The sequence below is a fragment of the Rhinichthys klamathensis genome, unplaced genomic scaffold, assembly GCF_029890125.1.
Source record: "Rhinichthys klamathensis goyatoka isolate OS25496 unplaced genomic scaffold, OSU_Roscu_1.1 h1tg000261l_1, whole genome shotgun sequence".
In the NCBI taxonomy this organism is placed as follows: Eukaryota; Metazoa; Chordata; class Actinopteri; order Cypriniformes; family Leuciscidae; genus Rhinichthys; species Rhinichthys klamathensis.
The window spans coordinates 112,243-128,663 of record NW_026606782.1 but is presented as its reverse complement, the minus strand read 5'-3'; the positions used below and the strand labels follow the sequence as shown (position 1 = coordinate 128,663).

General features: G+C 35.5%; 2 protein-coding genes and 1 long non-coding RNA gene across 4 annotated transcripts in view; 2 read left to right on the top strand and 1 right to left on the bottom strand.

Annotated features, from left to right (window-relative positions):
• The window catches only part of cnpy1 (canopy FGF signaling regulator 1), a 72,313-nt gene that overhangs the window by 1,755 nt on the left and 54,137 nt on the right, over positions 1 to 16,421 (top strand). The window contains exons 3-6 of one of the 2 annotated variants that reach the window (XR_008809025.1): positions 2,122 to 2,237; positions 5,705 to 5,914; positions 6,520 to 6,616; positions 7,633 to 7,735. Coding sequence is in view for 1 of the 2 variants with exons in the window: in XM_056267496.1 (XP_056123471.1) it covers positions 2,122 to 2,237; positions 5,705 to 5,914; positions 6,520 to 6,616; positions 7,633 to 7,673 (464 nt within the window). In the remaining variant the exon portion in view is untranslated. Of the gene's footprint in view, positions 1 to 2,121; positions 2,238 to 5,704; positions 5,915 to 6,519; positions 6,617 to 7,632; positions 8,100 to 16,421 lie in introns of those variants that run through there. The other variant, XM_056267496.1, reaches the window with a different exon arrangement.
• Positions 2,244 to 2,548, top strand: LOC130101677 (uncharacterized). Its single transcript, XR_008809026.1, has 2 exons — positions 2,244 to 2,366; positions 2,406 to 2,548. It is a non-coding gene; the product is annotated as an uncharacterized LOC130101677 (long non-coding RNA).
• On the bottom strand, positions 12,402 to 15,813 carry en2b (engrailed homeobox 2b). The gene is made up of 2 exons (XM_056267493.1): positions 15,267 to 15,813; positions 12,402 to 13,446 (listed from the first exon to the last, which is right to left on the bottom strand). The coding sequence occupies exons 1-2, from the start codon at positions 15,736 to 15,738 to the stop codon at positions 13,130 to 13,132; spliced, it is 789 nt and encodes a 262-aa protein (XP_056123468.1). The 5' UTR covers positions 15,739 to 15,813; the 3' UTR covers positions 12,402 to 13,129.

The window sequence follows — 16,421 nt, the reverse complement described above, 5'->3', positions numbered from 1 at the left end:
GTAGTTTGATCAAGAATTAATGGCTAGGCTAGCCATACATCTATCTATTGTCTTAGTATTTTTTCCCATAATTACTTAATTCACATAATTATATTCAGCAATATTTTTTATAAATGGTTCTGTTCTGTCCAACCCCCACATGATTCTTATTGAGCAATTCTTCACTTAATTTATCCAGGAAACCTTTGACCTTTTGGAAAGACAAACAATGGCTTGCTATATACCAAATTTACTAAATATCTACTCTGAATTTTTTTTTTTTAAGTTCAAAGTGAAGCCATAAACTGAACAGGGTGAAACTTATTTGTATTTCTCCTAGTGCAACATGTACAACAATGTTGTTTCATTCAGGTTTAATTTTTTTCACTGACTAAAATGCCCTGTAAACAATTAAAATCCTTCCATATGTTTTATCTTTTTAAAATATTTTACGGCGAACAACCACATGCTCAATCCCAACTGATTATGCTTGTTTAAAAAGTATGTCTGCAAAAAATAGCCTCCATTTTGAGATGAACTGTAGTTAAGCCTGTTAAGTTAAACTTTCAGTAGGTAGAGCAGATTTTATTCATGTGTGACCTACGTTACACCACTTGTTTAAACGCTTATAATATCTGCATGAAGTTAAATGTATTGCTATAATTAAGAATACTATTGATTTCCTTTATCTCATCTTGGAAAAATTTGTTTAAAATTGTATAATGATTTTAGTGCGTTTGTCAGCATGACTTTGATATAATCAAAGTACTTGGAGTGAGCTCTAAATAATAAATGTATATTGTTTTAAATTGGAGTTGATCAAGTTCACTTTTTTTGAAATAGTCCATACTTTTGTCTCTTCCATAACGTGTTAATTACAAAATGTATGTGTATGTTTTATCACAACTTTCAGCATTATTTACTTTATTAGCTGTGTTTTGGTTTCACAAATTACTTGTAAATTTTCAAAACAATAAAACTCAACATAAGTGTTGTCATATTTAAGGGCTACATTTTATTATCGTTTTGTGCAAGTTTCAGTTGTTTGTTCCAAGCTTATTTAGATTATAGTTGTAATTACTTGACAGTATGAATATTATCTTCAGTACAAGTCTTTAGTCGATGGATGTTCTTTTACTGTAATTTCCACATTTTTTTTTAAAACTTGCCTCCAATTATAAATGTCTTCCAACCTAAACCGTTGTTCTAAATTTAGTCAAGCAAATATGTCTAATTGGTTTATTTTGTTGACTAATTTTCAGATTAATCATAAATCTAAATATCATATAGAAATATTTTGAAAGGCCAACATGAAACCAACACTGAAACAATCTATTTCTACTGTCTTGTATGTGAATAGAGTTCATTTCTTACTTTCAGAGGATTCCGAAGTTAATTTGTTTGGTAAATGTACAATTTAGATGTGTATTCCATTCTGGTCACATGGAAAGACTAAGATTCTTTCAAAAAAGCCCTGCTGGGGTATAATATAAATTTTACTTGCATTGCGAAATAATAAAACTTGTGCTAGAACCAAGCTTTTTTTTGGAAAGTCAAGGGGTGCAAAGCTTGGCTCAGATAAAGCCTACTTTAAGCTCCGCCCAGGTTTGACAGTTGCCATGGAAATATAGCAAGCATGACTAAGCACCAGCAAACTCAAGATTTTACCAGAAGCATAGCTAGTGCATTTTTTTCCATTAAAAAAAAGTGCACGCAGGTAAAAAAATTATAAAAAATGTACAATTCATTGATAAAAAAAATTGATTCTAGTTCAGATTATTTAAATACTAGCCATGATTAAAAACCTAAGTTCATTAATTGTACACGTAGCCATCCAACATAAAAAAGCATAGTAATGTTGCTGTATTTACTGCTATAAATACTGCTTTAAAATTGTGATTTAGACATATTTATTGCAGTGCGTATACAAAGTTTCTATTATACAAAGTTAAGGTTCATTCCTGCTAGAAATATTTTTACTTTAAGTATTTTTCCAAGATACAAGATATTGTGTTAGTTTTGTTAGTTAAAAAAAAAATAAGCCTGTAATTTTTTAAATGTGTATCTTTTTGTCTACCATTGAGGTTTAAATGATTATATAATGATTGTAATGATTTTTTTTTTTTTTTTTTTTTTTTTTAGCCTGTGTGGCGATTGCAGAGGAGCTCAACTATTCAATCAGTCAAACTGATCCAAAAAAGATGATTCATGTTGGTGGATTCAGACTTAAACCCGACGGAAGTCTTACAGACAAAAAGGTGTGATTCGGTGTTAATTGCTCACAACCAATGCTGAATCCAGTTTCGAAGTGAGCTAGTTTTTCTGATAGAAATTTCAGTGCTTGCAAGGCAACAAGAGAATGGTGTCAAAGTTGTTGAAACATTTAGGTTTTACACTTGGGTTCTGTGTTGTGCTCTGCACATAAGAATCAACCACTGTGCCTGATGAAGGCACAAATGAAAGAGACAAGGCCAATCGTTATCCAGCATGCAAATAGATTTAAGAAAACCGATCACCTTGTCTGTATGTAAATATTATCATGCCGGAGACATTTTAAAATCGATAAGGCGATAAAATCGGTAATTTTCTTAACAAGTATAAAGTTTAGAAAATCCTAAATAAATTACAAAAATAGTTACAATTATCAACAAAACAACTTTTAATAGTGTCTGAATCAGATGCAGAAGAGTAATGCTTAGTTGTTGTTTTTTAAACAGCAACATTTGCTCTTCGTTCAGGGTAATGCAGACAGGTAACCTGGGGTTTGTCTTGCTCAAGAGCACAAAATTGATAGCGATAAATTGTGAAAAGTTCTAACTGTCCTTAGATTAGAGCTTGTATCCTTCCTGTTAGTGCCCCAGTTTTGCAGTCTTCACCACCACTACATTTATTATGAGATATTTTTATTAAAAACACTGACGAATAAATGTTTGAAAATATTCTACGATTATACTTAAAGTTTTCCTTAAGTACTTAATTGTATTTATCTTCGAGATTTGTGTATTTATTTAGTGCTTAGTTGCCTTTCTTAGCTCTTTAATATTTCCTGGTGTTTAAAAGCTTGTTCTGTTTACTTGAGTAAAGGGAGCCATTTTCACTGTTTCCTTCTCAACAGTGGTGTCAATATGTAAAGGTCAGACCCAATGAACTCTAAGCCCTGACCCCTGGTATCCAGGGACTGTCATTAGGTCCCTGACTCCACTATTGATTAGGGGTTAATCCCTTTTTGATTGTAACTGCTGCCTAATAACAAGTGTTTGCTCAGTTCTGACTTTTCCCCTCACCTCTCAGGCTATTTCAACTGAGTAAAATGTTTGTCAGCCTGTATGATGCGAAACGTTAACGCAAGTAATGCTCTGCCCCAAATGATGATAGAACTTCATCAAGCCTGAATTTTAATATGGATTTATGTACACTGTCTAGGTAAAAACAAAAACTAACATACAGGTATTGTTAGGGATTAGAAAGAAAACCTGTTAAATATTTTGTGTCTTGCTTCAGTGCAGTTGAAACAGTTGATTAATGAGGTACTTAGTTTTTTGTTTCATGCATCTGTCTTTTTTCTTAATTTGTCATTTATCAGCTCATTGAGGTGAAGTCAGGAATTTGGGTTTTAATTGCATATTATGCTTTAAATTGCTGCTCAGGGAGCTGTAACATCATGATTTTGGTCAATATCAAGTTTTCATCTTTCATTCCAGATCAAGTGGAAAGCTAAGGGTGAGATTCTAGAACCGTGTCGCCATATGTAACGAGTCCAAAGAGAGCCTTAACTGCTGCTGTAAACGAGTGATAAATGTAAAGAGTGAGACAGTTTAAGTTAAACGTCAAGCATGTTTACTTATCGCACGTAACCACCATGAGGTGCCGGAAAATGAAGCACGATCCTTGTCGACTTCTTCCATCTGACTGCTTTGGTCTTTGGTTCCTGAGTATCCCATCTCTCTTCAATAATAAGGAAGCAAAGCAGAAGCAGTGTAGCAGAACTCGCTCACTGTTCCCTGAGAGTGGCTTCACTTAAAAATAAATGCTAATTAAAGCTCCCCAAATCCCTCCCTGTTTCTCTTTTCATACTTGGCTTGGTCCACTTGCCCAGAAGCTGTAGGTGAACCCCTGCGATGCGCCCCCATGTTTTTAGCAGACTCACCAAAGACAACCTTCGACTGCTTTTGCTAAAAGGTCGATTTATGTATAAATAATTACGAAAACTTTTGATTGGGTCCTATATCTAATCTATATGCTTTTTTTGTGTGTGTGTGTGCATGTTCAGAGTTTTTAACAACAACAAAATTTGGGAATTAATGCAGCAAAAATGCCCTGTGTCCCAATACTACAATGATGCCTGGCTCTCCAATAGGAATTCAGTGAAGGATGGCATCCCTGAGAAGCCTTTTCTCTGCCTGGGCCGCCTAGCCCCCCCTCTCTTTATTCCTACAGAAATTCTTTATTGACAGCTTCTATTCAAACCCTTCAGACTGTTACGGGGAGGAATTTAATTCCCCACCATTTTCAGGATTGCATGATAAGGACTCGGCAGAGGATGCGGCACACAAGCCATCCTCTGCTAGATCCAAAGGCAAGTTTTTTATTGCTTTTGGACTTTTGTGCATGAAAGAATCTCTCTTATTGTTCTCTGGTGGTTAGCCTAAAGTGTCCTAAAGTTTAATGAGTTGAATTTAAAAGTGTAATTGGTGTAGATCTCAAATATGATAATCCATTTTTATGCTAAGGATGACATTACACCCACATTGTTTAATTATGCTCCGATTAAAAGTCCTGGTGAACAATATTAAATTTTTTCATGATCCTGCATCGATAGTCAAGCGATCGGCTCCTTCGTTCAAAGATTTTTGCACCCATAGTCGTTCATAAATTGTCTTATCTTGCAGTCCATCCATCTGCATTCAGCTTTTTAATTAAAAAGATGGGGGATGTGTGGATAGGTTGCTGTCCTTCCATGGGACCTTTTATCTTATTTGTGACCAGATGGCAGCGAGCCACGGAAGCCTCTTTATGTCACCGAGCCTCACAAGAGTGGAGGGGGTAGAGACGCCCTCATAATGTAATCAGTGAGACCGGAAGGGTCCATACTGTGTCTGAAAGGGGACAATGGGGTCAGGGATATATCTACATCGCAAGAAAATCCAGCTCATCTGCAACCTGTCCTCTTTCCAATAACCCCCTCGCCCCCAACCCCGCCAGCCTTTGACTGGCCTGACAAGGAAGACTTCCTGCTTTGATCATTGGAGGGTGGAAGAGATGAGCTGCCCAAGAGAACCAAAGGATGGGACTCCACTGTTTACCCTGCACTTGGCTGCTGTTGACAACTCCCCTCCCCACTGCTTACCCCCCGCTCTCCAGCCCTTTCACTTTCTCCGCCCCCCGTCACCCTTTCCCCTTTCTCCTTCCGGGGGAGGCCAAAGGGGCGGGAGCAGGGTGCACCTTGACCTGTCTAGACACCACAGTGTGTTTTTGTTCTGTTGCCAAGGCAAGGGGATCTACTTTTGCAACTTTGGAGATACAGGTTAAAAGTCAGCGTCATGGCACAGGGGATGTGTTTAAATGGGAACGGAAGGAAAAGGTCATCTAAGTGACCTCGGCGCCCTGTTATTTTTTTTTAAGATTTTTTTTTATTGTTTAAAAAAAAAGAAGGGGTGATTTGATAATTTAGTCAACATTTTCTACATTTTTTATTTATTTTTATTCTGAAATCTTTTTCCGATAGGTTCCTCTTGCTAGGTCTGAAACTCACTTAACTGAACTACTGGAGGAAGTTTGCAATAGCATGAGCGATTATGCTCTCTATGAGGACCCGGACACCAAAGAGAAGAGCTACAAGAGATTTGCACCCAGAGGAAATGATGCCGGGAATTTTCCGGATTTCAAAAATTTTAAGTTTGATGGTCCAGAGAGTTCCAGTGCCTTGAAGTTTGCTGTGAGTATCAATTTTATATATTTTTCATTGTATAGATTTGTATTTTTTTCCCAGTTCATCATACAATTTCCATTACATTAATTACATTAACATTAGTTTTTTTTTTTATCCTATAACGGTTACAAATCATATTTTATTAAACAGGTTTTCTTTTCTGAAAACCCTTTGAAAACTTTACGTATTGCATGATCATTGATATCTGTCTTATTCCTAAACAAAATGACATGGCTCTACAATAAATATATATATATTTTTTTTTACTTTTTGTTGTATTTGCTGTTAATTATTTTTAATTAAATGCAAATTATCAAGGTCTATAGGACATGCTTATGTCATGCTTAATGTAAGCTTTCATTTTGGACTTTTATTTTATTTTTTTATTTACAAGATGACTGAAATTATAGGCCAGAGTAAAATTACTTCATGCCATTTGCCTGCAAGTTGCCTCGTGAACCGTCCAAGATGGCAGACTTGCTAACACTATAGCACTAAAGATGGCTGCCCATTACTGTGTTCATTTATTTTTACTGTTGTGAATGATTTCTGCTTATTTTCTGTCAACATGCTTATAGAATGCTAACTATATTTTTAAATGTATATTGCAGTGTGAAAGCATTGTGGAAGAGTTGGAAGATGATATCATCTCTCTCTTTGCCAGTGAGGCAGACCGTGTGGCTAAGACATTGTGCAGTGAAGTATCAGGTATTTATGTATGATGTGATATACCTTCTTTCGTTCACTATTAAGCATATAGAAAACCATAGTGTTGACATGATTTGCATTGTGCATTGTTTTCCGGATTTTGCTTTACACTTTTAATGATTTTCTGCATGCAAATATTAATGCAGTGTATACATTTTTTTTCCTGGTGTGCTTGACATTGAACTTTTGTATGTTTAAACTATTATTTTACAATTGTTTTTTGTATTTATTTTTTATTTTATTTTAAATCTTTAAACTTCTAACCCTATGATATTGTATTATCTACATGTAGCCTTTTCCACATTATCCCTCAGACAATATTCACTGATTTCCTGTAAAATCTGCTATTCACAAACTTAGAGCATTACATTTTAGTTTCATAAAAACAAAAATCCGCAAGTACTGAGAGTCTAAGTGGAATAGTGTAAACAAACATTCTGGTAGAATTAAACTAAATTTAGAAAGCGATTTTAAATGTGTAGCTATCTGAAATATCACTATTATTGCTAGTTAAAGAATGGGAAAGTATACAGAAATTGATGTTAAATTTATTATGCACTATGCTAAAATTTCATTTTCTTAGCTAAGCTGATATGTATCTATTTTTAATTTCTTCCTTCAATGCACTTAGTAAATTTAAATGTAATCCATAATTTTTAGATGCTCTTATAAAAATAATTATTTTTGCACCTTATTTAAATCTTGGAGTAATGTTGATCTGGATATGCAAGTAGTTTAATAAGAATAAGAAGTCTATCAAACAAATACCTTTTTTGTGTGTGTTGTGTGTGTGAGAGACACTATATCTTGGGGACATTTGTTCCCAGAAATGACCAAAATCTCCAAAAAAAAAATTGTGTGATGGGTAGGGTTAGTATAAGGGGATAGAATATACAGTTTGTACAGTATAAAAACATTATGCCTATGTAATGTCCCCACTTAGATAGCTATGTGTAAGTGTGTGTGTGTAATTGCTTCAGTAATTTTATGCCTTGTTGTTCTCTTTACGTATCCAGGTCACTGTAAGAGCTCTGTTTTTCAGCACAGTGAACTTTAGTTTCACATCAGCTGAAGAACACTCCAAAACACGGACCAAAAATGGAGACATCAAATATTTTCTTAAAGTATGCTATTGTTTTTTTTTGTTTTGTTTTTTTTACTACAAAATTTGATGATAAAAATGATTTTATATTAGTATTATAAATGAAAAATGTATTACAAATGAATGAGTTTTCACTGCTGAGTAATACTTTTTTATATATGCATACCACATATAAATATATATATAATATGTGTGTGAAAACTAAATTGATGTTAAACCGATTGCCTTCTAATGGCATGCAATTTATGTTTAATTCCATTATCAATTATTTTTAACCTCTATATAGTTTTTGTGGACTTGACATGGCAGTCACTATGGTATTATGGTGTAATTTATGATGGCTTCATTCTTGCTAAAAGGAAATAAAATGTTTCAAATACAGTGCTGAAATGAGTCGTTTGTTTTTATACTTGGCACATTTTTCCTAATTCAGAATAATTTGTCAGAAGAACTGTTAACTGCAGGTTAGGTGTGACGGCAAACCCATAGGCTTTATCATCCCAAATCATTTCACAGCACAGTCTGCTTGTTTAGTTCTGATGTCCCATGTCTGTCCAAGTCAGGCTTTTGAACATGGCCGCTGGGTAAGTATGATGGCATGCCTTTCGCACCCTTCCCTCACAGCTCCCTCCATGCAGAACTACGCATGCGCCACTGTGGCAGCAGCACAGGGGCAGGTCCTGTTTTGGGAGAGTAAAGGAGCAAGAGACGCCATGATTGCTTAGCTCTGTGAGTTAGTCTGGATATGGGTGTCAGCCAAATCACTGAGGGGGAAAATGACAATACTCACTGTTTTCTCTGATAATGTTGCATTGTTTAACACAAGTCAGCTCCCTGTGCGTAGTCGGAGAATTATAGATATCACAAGGAAATGTTCAGTAATCTACCATGATTCCGATTTCTTTTGGGAAATATAATACTTGGGTGTTTTATATTTGATCAGTTTATGTAAATGAATAATGTAATTGTACTGTTTTCTACAATTTACAAACTAATCTGTAATTCTGCGTGTTTTTTTGTTGTTGTTTTATAGCAAAATCAGTCAGTTTTTAGTCAGCCTAGATTTAATAATCTTAAGAAAAGAACTTAGAAGACTTTGAAAACCAAAGAATATAATTTATAAAATTATATTTCAGTTTTCTATATTTTTATTTAATGTCTATTTGTTCATTTAATATATATATATATATATATATATATATATATATATATATATATATATATATATATATATATATATATATATATATATAATATTTATTTTTTGCTAGTAACCTTGGGATTAAATGGCTAAAAAGCTAAAAAAAATAAAAAAATAAAAAAAATTAATAAAAAAAAAGGGTTTTGGTCCCAAAAATGCTAGATCAGCTTATGAAATTTAAAAAGAATGCCATCAAACGGCAAGTTCAAAGTTATCTGGTGGTTGAAGCCTGTTAACCGTCAGATGAATTTTGCTGTTCTTGGAAGATTTAAATTTTTTCGGATCATGTGTTTTTCTTTCTCTTTTTTTTTTTTTCATGCTAAACTTAAATTTGATGTGTATGTAACTGGCCCCCATCAGGATACTGCTTGCTGTTTAAAAAGTTGGTTATGACCTTACAAAGTAGCTTACTTCAATTGTGTTTATCCAGGTCTGTGTATGTGCTTTGAGCTTAAGTTTGACTGATCAAGTGTTACTAAGGTGCAGTGGGCTATGACTCCAAACAAAGGGAACTGGACAAGTAAACATCAATTTCCTATGCAGTCAAAATGCTTTGCTAGCTTGAATGACTTGCCTGCCCTAGAGTGGAGACGTCCTCACCGAAAGCAATGCTTGTTTTGCTGATCACATCAACTGGATGATTAACCATTTTGTAAAATTACCCCCAAGTCAGTCAGAATGGACCAGAAGTGCTACACATTGAAAAAAAATGTAAGTGAAATTTGATCTCTCCCTTAAATTCGCTATAAAGTTCAACCGCTGAGCTGTGGCGTTAACTTGTATTCTAACAAGATTAAAATATATTTGTCCTGGAGATTAGCATACTTAAATCCTTTTTTGCTTTTTCTGAACTGGCAGTGTGCTTTGATCTGTGTTGCGTGGCAAGAGCCTGGCTTTGGCTTGGCCATCCGAGTGCCAAGTGTGAAATTGGCCTGATGTCATCCCCATTCTTCACCCTCTACATCTTTCACTGCCTTAATTATATTTCCGCCACAAAGCCCCAGCTCTTCATTGCATATTCAAGTTTGACTAGGATGCATTCAAAAACTATAGATATATGACTCCTTTGGAATGGGGACAAGATAGGCCTTTCTGTGATATGCAGACAAGGGAGATCAGCACCGGTCTATGTGTTTTTTCGTTTGTTTGTTTTTTAAAGAGTGACTGGCCTCAGGAACTCAAGCCGTTCTGACTTTGGAAAGACCTGTTTAGGGAGAGGAAAATTGTGTGTGTGTGTGTGTGTGTGTGTGTGTGTGTGTGTGTGTGTGTGTGTGTTTTTTATCAAAGACAAATTAATTTATCAAATCTTTGAAGAATTAATATCCAAAGCAGGGCCTCTGAGGTTCTGCTATATCTATTGGGAACTGGGATGGACATCAAACTTTTAAGCCGGCCTGTTGAGCTTCATATTATATCTGTCCAGACAAGCTGCCAAAAGTTGGTGGAATGACTTTTTGGACAAAACAGCTTGAGGAAGGGTGAGATCCTGAGATTTTCCTGCATCCTATGCAGAGGTGGATGTGAGGTCTTCTAATCTCCTCACACCATTTCATCTCAACTTGGGTTGCAGAAACGTTCTGTTGGTGTTTGAAATGAAACCAATTAATGCGATGCCTTTAAGAAATATCCGTGCAGAATTCAGAGGTGATGAAATGTAGGCGAAGTGAAACGAGCCACCTGCAGCTTTGACAGGAGGCGTTGACCTTCAACGGGGTCTCCCGGCCACAGACTTTATTCAGGAGCCTCGCTGCGCGTCTGAGCGGCAACTGCCTCTTTCTTCCCAGTGAAGCTCATCAAGACAGTGGCCGTTGGGCGTTACTTCCACATACAAGCTTGGCAAGAATAGAAATGCAGATGAGATTCTCTGGCATTGATGAACAGGTCAATGCTGGGAATGGTTCTCAGAGATAGCTCGCCTTTTGTGTATGACCTTTTCACTAATACGACTTTTCTTGAAATGTATTCGTGACATCAGGTAGCCTAACACTGAATTATATGTGTAAAGTTTCTTGTAAGGTTTACAAACGCAACCATACCAACCCCGTGCGTTATTTGCATGCAGTTTAAATCAATAGCATTTCAAATTAATTTGACTTTGGAGTATAATTATTGGGTCTAAATTAGACGTTTTTGAACCAAAACGTGTCACAGTTTTTAAAGTCTGTGTTAAACTATAGGCCTATAAGAGTTATCTTCGAAGTTTTTTTTCTTTCTGAATAGTTAGGCTACGTTTTTTTTTTTTTTTTTTTTTTTTTTTTTTTGGTATTTTAATAGGCTACTTTTAAAGATTAAAGTTGGCTTTAGACAGTAGCCTATATTAGATATTTTGTTGCAACTAAACAAGATGGGGCTAAACCAGATGTGCCTCATGTCCCATAATAATCTATATCAAAAAGTTTTGCGGCTCATACCCTGCTCGAAGTCATACACAAACTTTATAGGCTATCATCATACGAACTTTTATTCATTTATTTGTTTGGTTGTAGCCTACATCATTTTGCAAACTTTTAATAGGTTAATTGCTGAAAGTTTTCATCGTTTACTTTTCTAAAATGTTGTATGCTATATAGCATCATCGTGTAGGACACGCAGTTAAGTTGTACCAACGTGAATTTTATTCGTGCTTGTGCAGAGAGATTCAAACAAATGATTGGGGAATCAAGGACACCTCTTTTGGTTGTAGCCTAGGTATAATCATTGTTGCATCCCACTGTAGGCCCTAGGACTAGGTCTATTTTTCCTTAACATTTTAGTTGGGTAAAGAACCTCGTGCTCTATATGTCCCGCCTACTTTTAGCATCTGAGTTTGATTTAGTGAAAAGTAGTACAAATCACAATTTAAAGTTAAATTTATGCTTTTGTTCATTAATGCAATGTAGGCCTACTACTTGTCGTCTTTTCAGATATTTCTTTCTATTTAAAAACATTTATAAGCTTCTAGTTCTCTTTTGAAACTCTTACACAAATAAACTGTAGGCTATGATCTACCTCTGTTTAATGCTACACTAAATATTGAAACTGATATGAAATAAAGATGGGAAAAAATAAATGAAATGGTCTGTTTACTTTTCATACATGCATAGGGCCTACTGCAGATTATTTATCTTTTAGAGATAGGCTATGGTTGTTTAAAAATGTTTCTTACACGTGTTTTGTTAAAGTTCTGATATTTTTTTTCTAAATCTGAGTGTGTTTAATTTACAAACACGTTATTGAAACGTATTGTGGAGGCTGACAATGCTGATGATGCTCCTTCGTTTTCACAGTATGTAAATTAGCCTTTTTAAAAGTAAAAATAACGAAAAAGGGGGTAAAACGACAGTTGCAGACTTCCTTAATATATTCACCGCTGTCAACATTTTAAATGGTAATATTCAACTTATTTTACTTAGGAGTTTATTTTTATTTTTCAGCCAAGTAATGATTATGATTTCATGCGAAAGCTTAAAATAAAAATAAATGCTCCATCAAACGAAAAACTTGCCGGATATCCATTTAGAAAAAGAATACGAGAGAACTTTTATTGAACATTCCCAGCTAAATTAACAGACAGCAAATTCAATCAAGTACTTGGATTAGAAGTAGTTTTGAGGTTTGCTGACTCATATGCATTCAGACGACTGATCTATTTCCTGAAAATGTGAGGACATTTGATGTGTACCATCCTTGACGGATATATTTTAGACCATATATCTTTTAAATACAATATACTGAATTATTTTAAGCATGATATGATGTTATGCAATGTTGTCTTATGTCATAACAACTCAAGTCAAAGTAAAACATTCATCCAGGACTAATAAAATTATACATGGAAACAAACATCTAGATCAGATAAAACATTTTTTTTTTTTTTTTTTTTTTACCATTTATTTTAAATCACAGTTGCCTGAATGCAGCAGGAAAAATCTTTGGACTTCAGCATGGATTAAACACGGTCACATGTGGCTCAACGTCAAGTGTCAATCAAATCGCTCCCCTTTTTTAAATAAAGAAGCGTCCTTTTCCTTGCGCTATCTGAAGTTTCAGTCAGTGTACAGCAGTGATATTAATTGAAAAGTGTTTACACCACCGTACACATAAAGTATATACATATAATATTGCAGAATCATATGATCTCATACATATAGTTTTCATTCGTTTAATGCTGGTATTTTGTACACTGGCCCTTGTTTAGAATTATTGCATTTTAGATGTCCTGTCCTTCACGTTAATCGCTGTCTGATTTGTCGTCCTTTGCATTTGTTGCGTGGTTGTATAGTCCTTGTGCCATCAGGTGTAATGCAAGTGAGTTTTTGCTCCCCGTAGCTTTTTTAATCTTCGCTCTTTTGTTCTGAAACCAGATTTTGATTTGAGACTCGTTGAGGCCGAGTTCCTGGGCCAAAGCTTGCCTCCTTTGCTCCGTCAGGTAACGGTTATTCTGGAATTCATTCTTGAGTCTCTGGAGTTGCTCCGCTGTGAAGGCTGTTCTTGGACGCTTGTCTTCCTTGGTTGGATTTTTCTTCTTTGGTTTGCGGGATCTTGGTCCTGCATTTCAGAATATAATGAAAGAGATTACGTTTTGATCGTGCCGTAAAATGCACATATTAATGTTGTATTAGCCTATTATCAGTATTTGCCTAATAGCCTAAAAAATAGGCTGCAATAATAAATAATGTTGTCTAATAATAAAGTGTTGATTAAAGTTACCTAATGGGAGCAAGTATAGCCCATTCTTTCAGATCAAATGTTTCAAGGAGTCTGCTCTAATTTTACTATGGGAGCATGGTGTAGTGGTGAGGGTGGGGGTGACTGCCTGAAAAGGAGGGGTGAAAGAGGCTTTTCCCTCTCTCTGTTGCCATAGGAACTACGTTTATAAGAGAACGTTTTTTATAAACTTGCTCTAAGAGTAGCAAATTTCGTTTAATACTAGTAGCTTTCCCACTCCATATATTCAATTTTTTGTTAATTATTGGATAAGCTACTCCAATACACCCGCGTTCCGCGTAGCATGAATGCTGACAATAGATTGATCTGCAGCCTATGAGATGAGCCCTTGCTCGTACCCCCTATTTTTTTGCACCTTTTATTTAGCTTAAGCTGATTTCTATAGCGTATATTTTGACTGCCATGATATAATATTAATCTTTCCACGTTGTATGATCGAAAATCAATTTAGGTAGCCGTCGCATTAAACGTAGGCTGCCTATACTCTCAACATGACAGTTAGGCTACACCAAGTTAGTGTGACCTGTCCAAATATTCACCACTAATAGGCAATGTGTAGTCGGTTTCGTTGTCTAAAAACTTTGGTCAAATTGTGTTTCCGGATATTTGAAATGTTTTAAGATTATTCGTGCCAGATTATTGTAGAACATATAGGCCTATTAATCAGAGAAGTTTCGCCGTGACAACTTGCGTTGCTACTTTTTCGGAAGGCCGTTTTGTGCGCCATTTGAACTTCATTTGAAATTAGTTGATCAAAAATCCATTTTATTAATGTTGTCTAAAATCATACGAAATTTGGATCTATCTTGTGCCGGTTAGTGCTGTAATAATTGGCTACCAAGGCTATATTTATTTCAGGAGCTAGTTATGAAGAAATCTGATTTAGCATTTAGCTTCCGTGGTGCGTCCAACTCCATTGTCAAAAATATGCTAATTAAATATCAACAAAGACATCGAAGTAACAATGGCACAAAACTACCCGTTACATTTAAAAAATAATAATTAATAAATAAAGGCAAAAATGTACCATAACTACCAATCTTAATATTGTATTATTTTATTAGGCCTATTTCTCCCTTTTATTTAATAACTCAAGAAATGTCAAGTCGAACATAAACGAATGGCTATTTTGCACCATGAAACTAACAGTTGTTTTTAGGGTTTTCAACTGATTAGGCTACATAAAACTACGCCTCTAAAATAATACATAATTATAATCAAAATTTGGATGATAATTACGGTGAAAAAAATTGCCTATAGGCTAATAGTAGTAATAAAATAAAATAGTTGTAGCTACACACATAGCCTATACTGCAGCAAATATTTTTGTGTCTATTTAAAATGTTTGTAAATATTAGATTTTAAATCATAATAAAAATGTAGTTATTCCTGTTAATTTAAAAGAGAATGGATTCCACAAAAGAGATCTCCCTGACTCTTGGCGGGCCGTTTCGCATAGGCTACATAAAGAACATTTCCTCTTCAAGTGCCCCATAATCGACAAAATGTCTGTATAGTTTGCAAAAAAAACTTTTTTATTGTTATTTGTTCACTTTCAAGCCAAAACAGAGGCGCACTTTTTGAGTAGGCTACATAAAAATAACTTTGAACAAAAAATAAATAATAAAAGAAATTCTTACCTGATGAAGGTCTGTCTGAATATCTTGTGCAATATACCCAAGCAGGCCAAAGCATTGGTTTGTTCGTCTGCCCAGCGTTACTTTGGGAGCAATCCGAATCTGAGCTTAAACATTGATCTCCAGTCTCTGCACGGGCTTTCAGAGATGCGTCTGCAGTAATATCAGTTTTTTTAGACGCGCTTACTGGGTGAGGGCTCGAGGTTCCTTCCCCGGACACTGGAGCTCCTACCTGTCCTGATCCGGGAGCCGATGGACAACGGTTCTCTCTTTCAACTATGTGAATTTCGTCGCGTCTGGTTCCTTCTTTCCTGCGCCCAAAGTCTGGTCTTAAAATGTTGTCGATGTAAAAGTTGGTGATTCTGTGAGGGAGTAGGTTTCCAGGAGCCTGCAACAGGGGTAGAATAGCCCTATTGGACTCATCGCCCGAATCCTGACGCTCCACATCTCTGTTGCTATGATCATTTTCTTCCATAGTGAAACTCTCCAAATGTTCTTTTTAACCCCTTTCTCTCTCTCGCGCGCGCACACACACACGTATGTTTGTGTTCCAGTTTTTGTTGTAGCCTATATTTTCCTTATTATTTTTTGTCTCACTGCAAAGAGAAACAAACAGGGAAAAAAGGACAAATCCTTTTTTCAGATTCTTTTGTCGGTTAAATACGACGAAACCGCCTTGTGTGCGTAGATAGAAAAAACATAGTTTTAAAAATTAATCCCACAGTGTGCCCCTTGCAGTTGTCTTTATATCTACTTTATAAAACATACAGGCAAATTTAATCTATGCAGTATCAAAGCAGTAGACCTGCTCTAGTAAACAAGGAAACGCAAACTGGCTCTGGAATACTTTCACTACGGATTTTTGTTCTTATTTTTAATACGAGTCCCCCGGGTGACGTCGCAGTCCGGTATCCTAGACACGTGCCTTTGGCCAATAAATGGAGCGAAATTTTATCACATGACCCAGTGACTCTCGAGTAAATGACAGCATCCAACCTCGCCTTATTCTCAATACTTAAAGCGATAGTAGCTACTTTATTGCCCAGAAGTGTTCAGCATTCCAATATTTTGTATTTTCAAACCACTAACCGAACAACGAATTATTTGACAAACACGTTTATTTGCCTGTGTGGGGAATCGCTATCTTTTTGAGCAGTC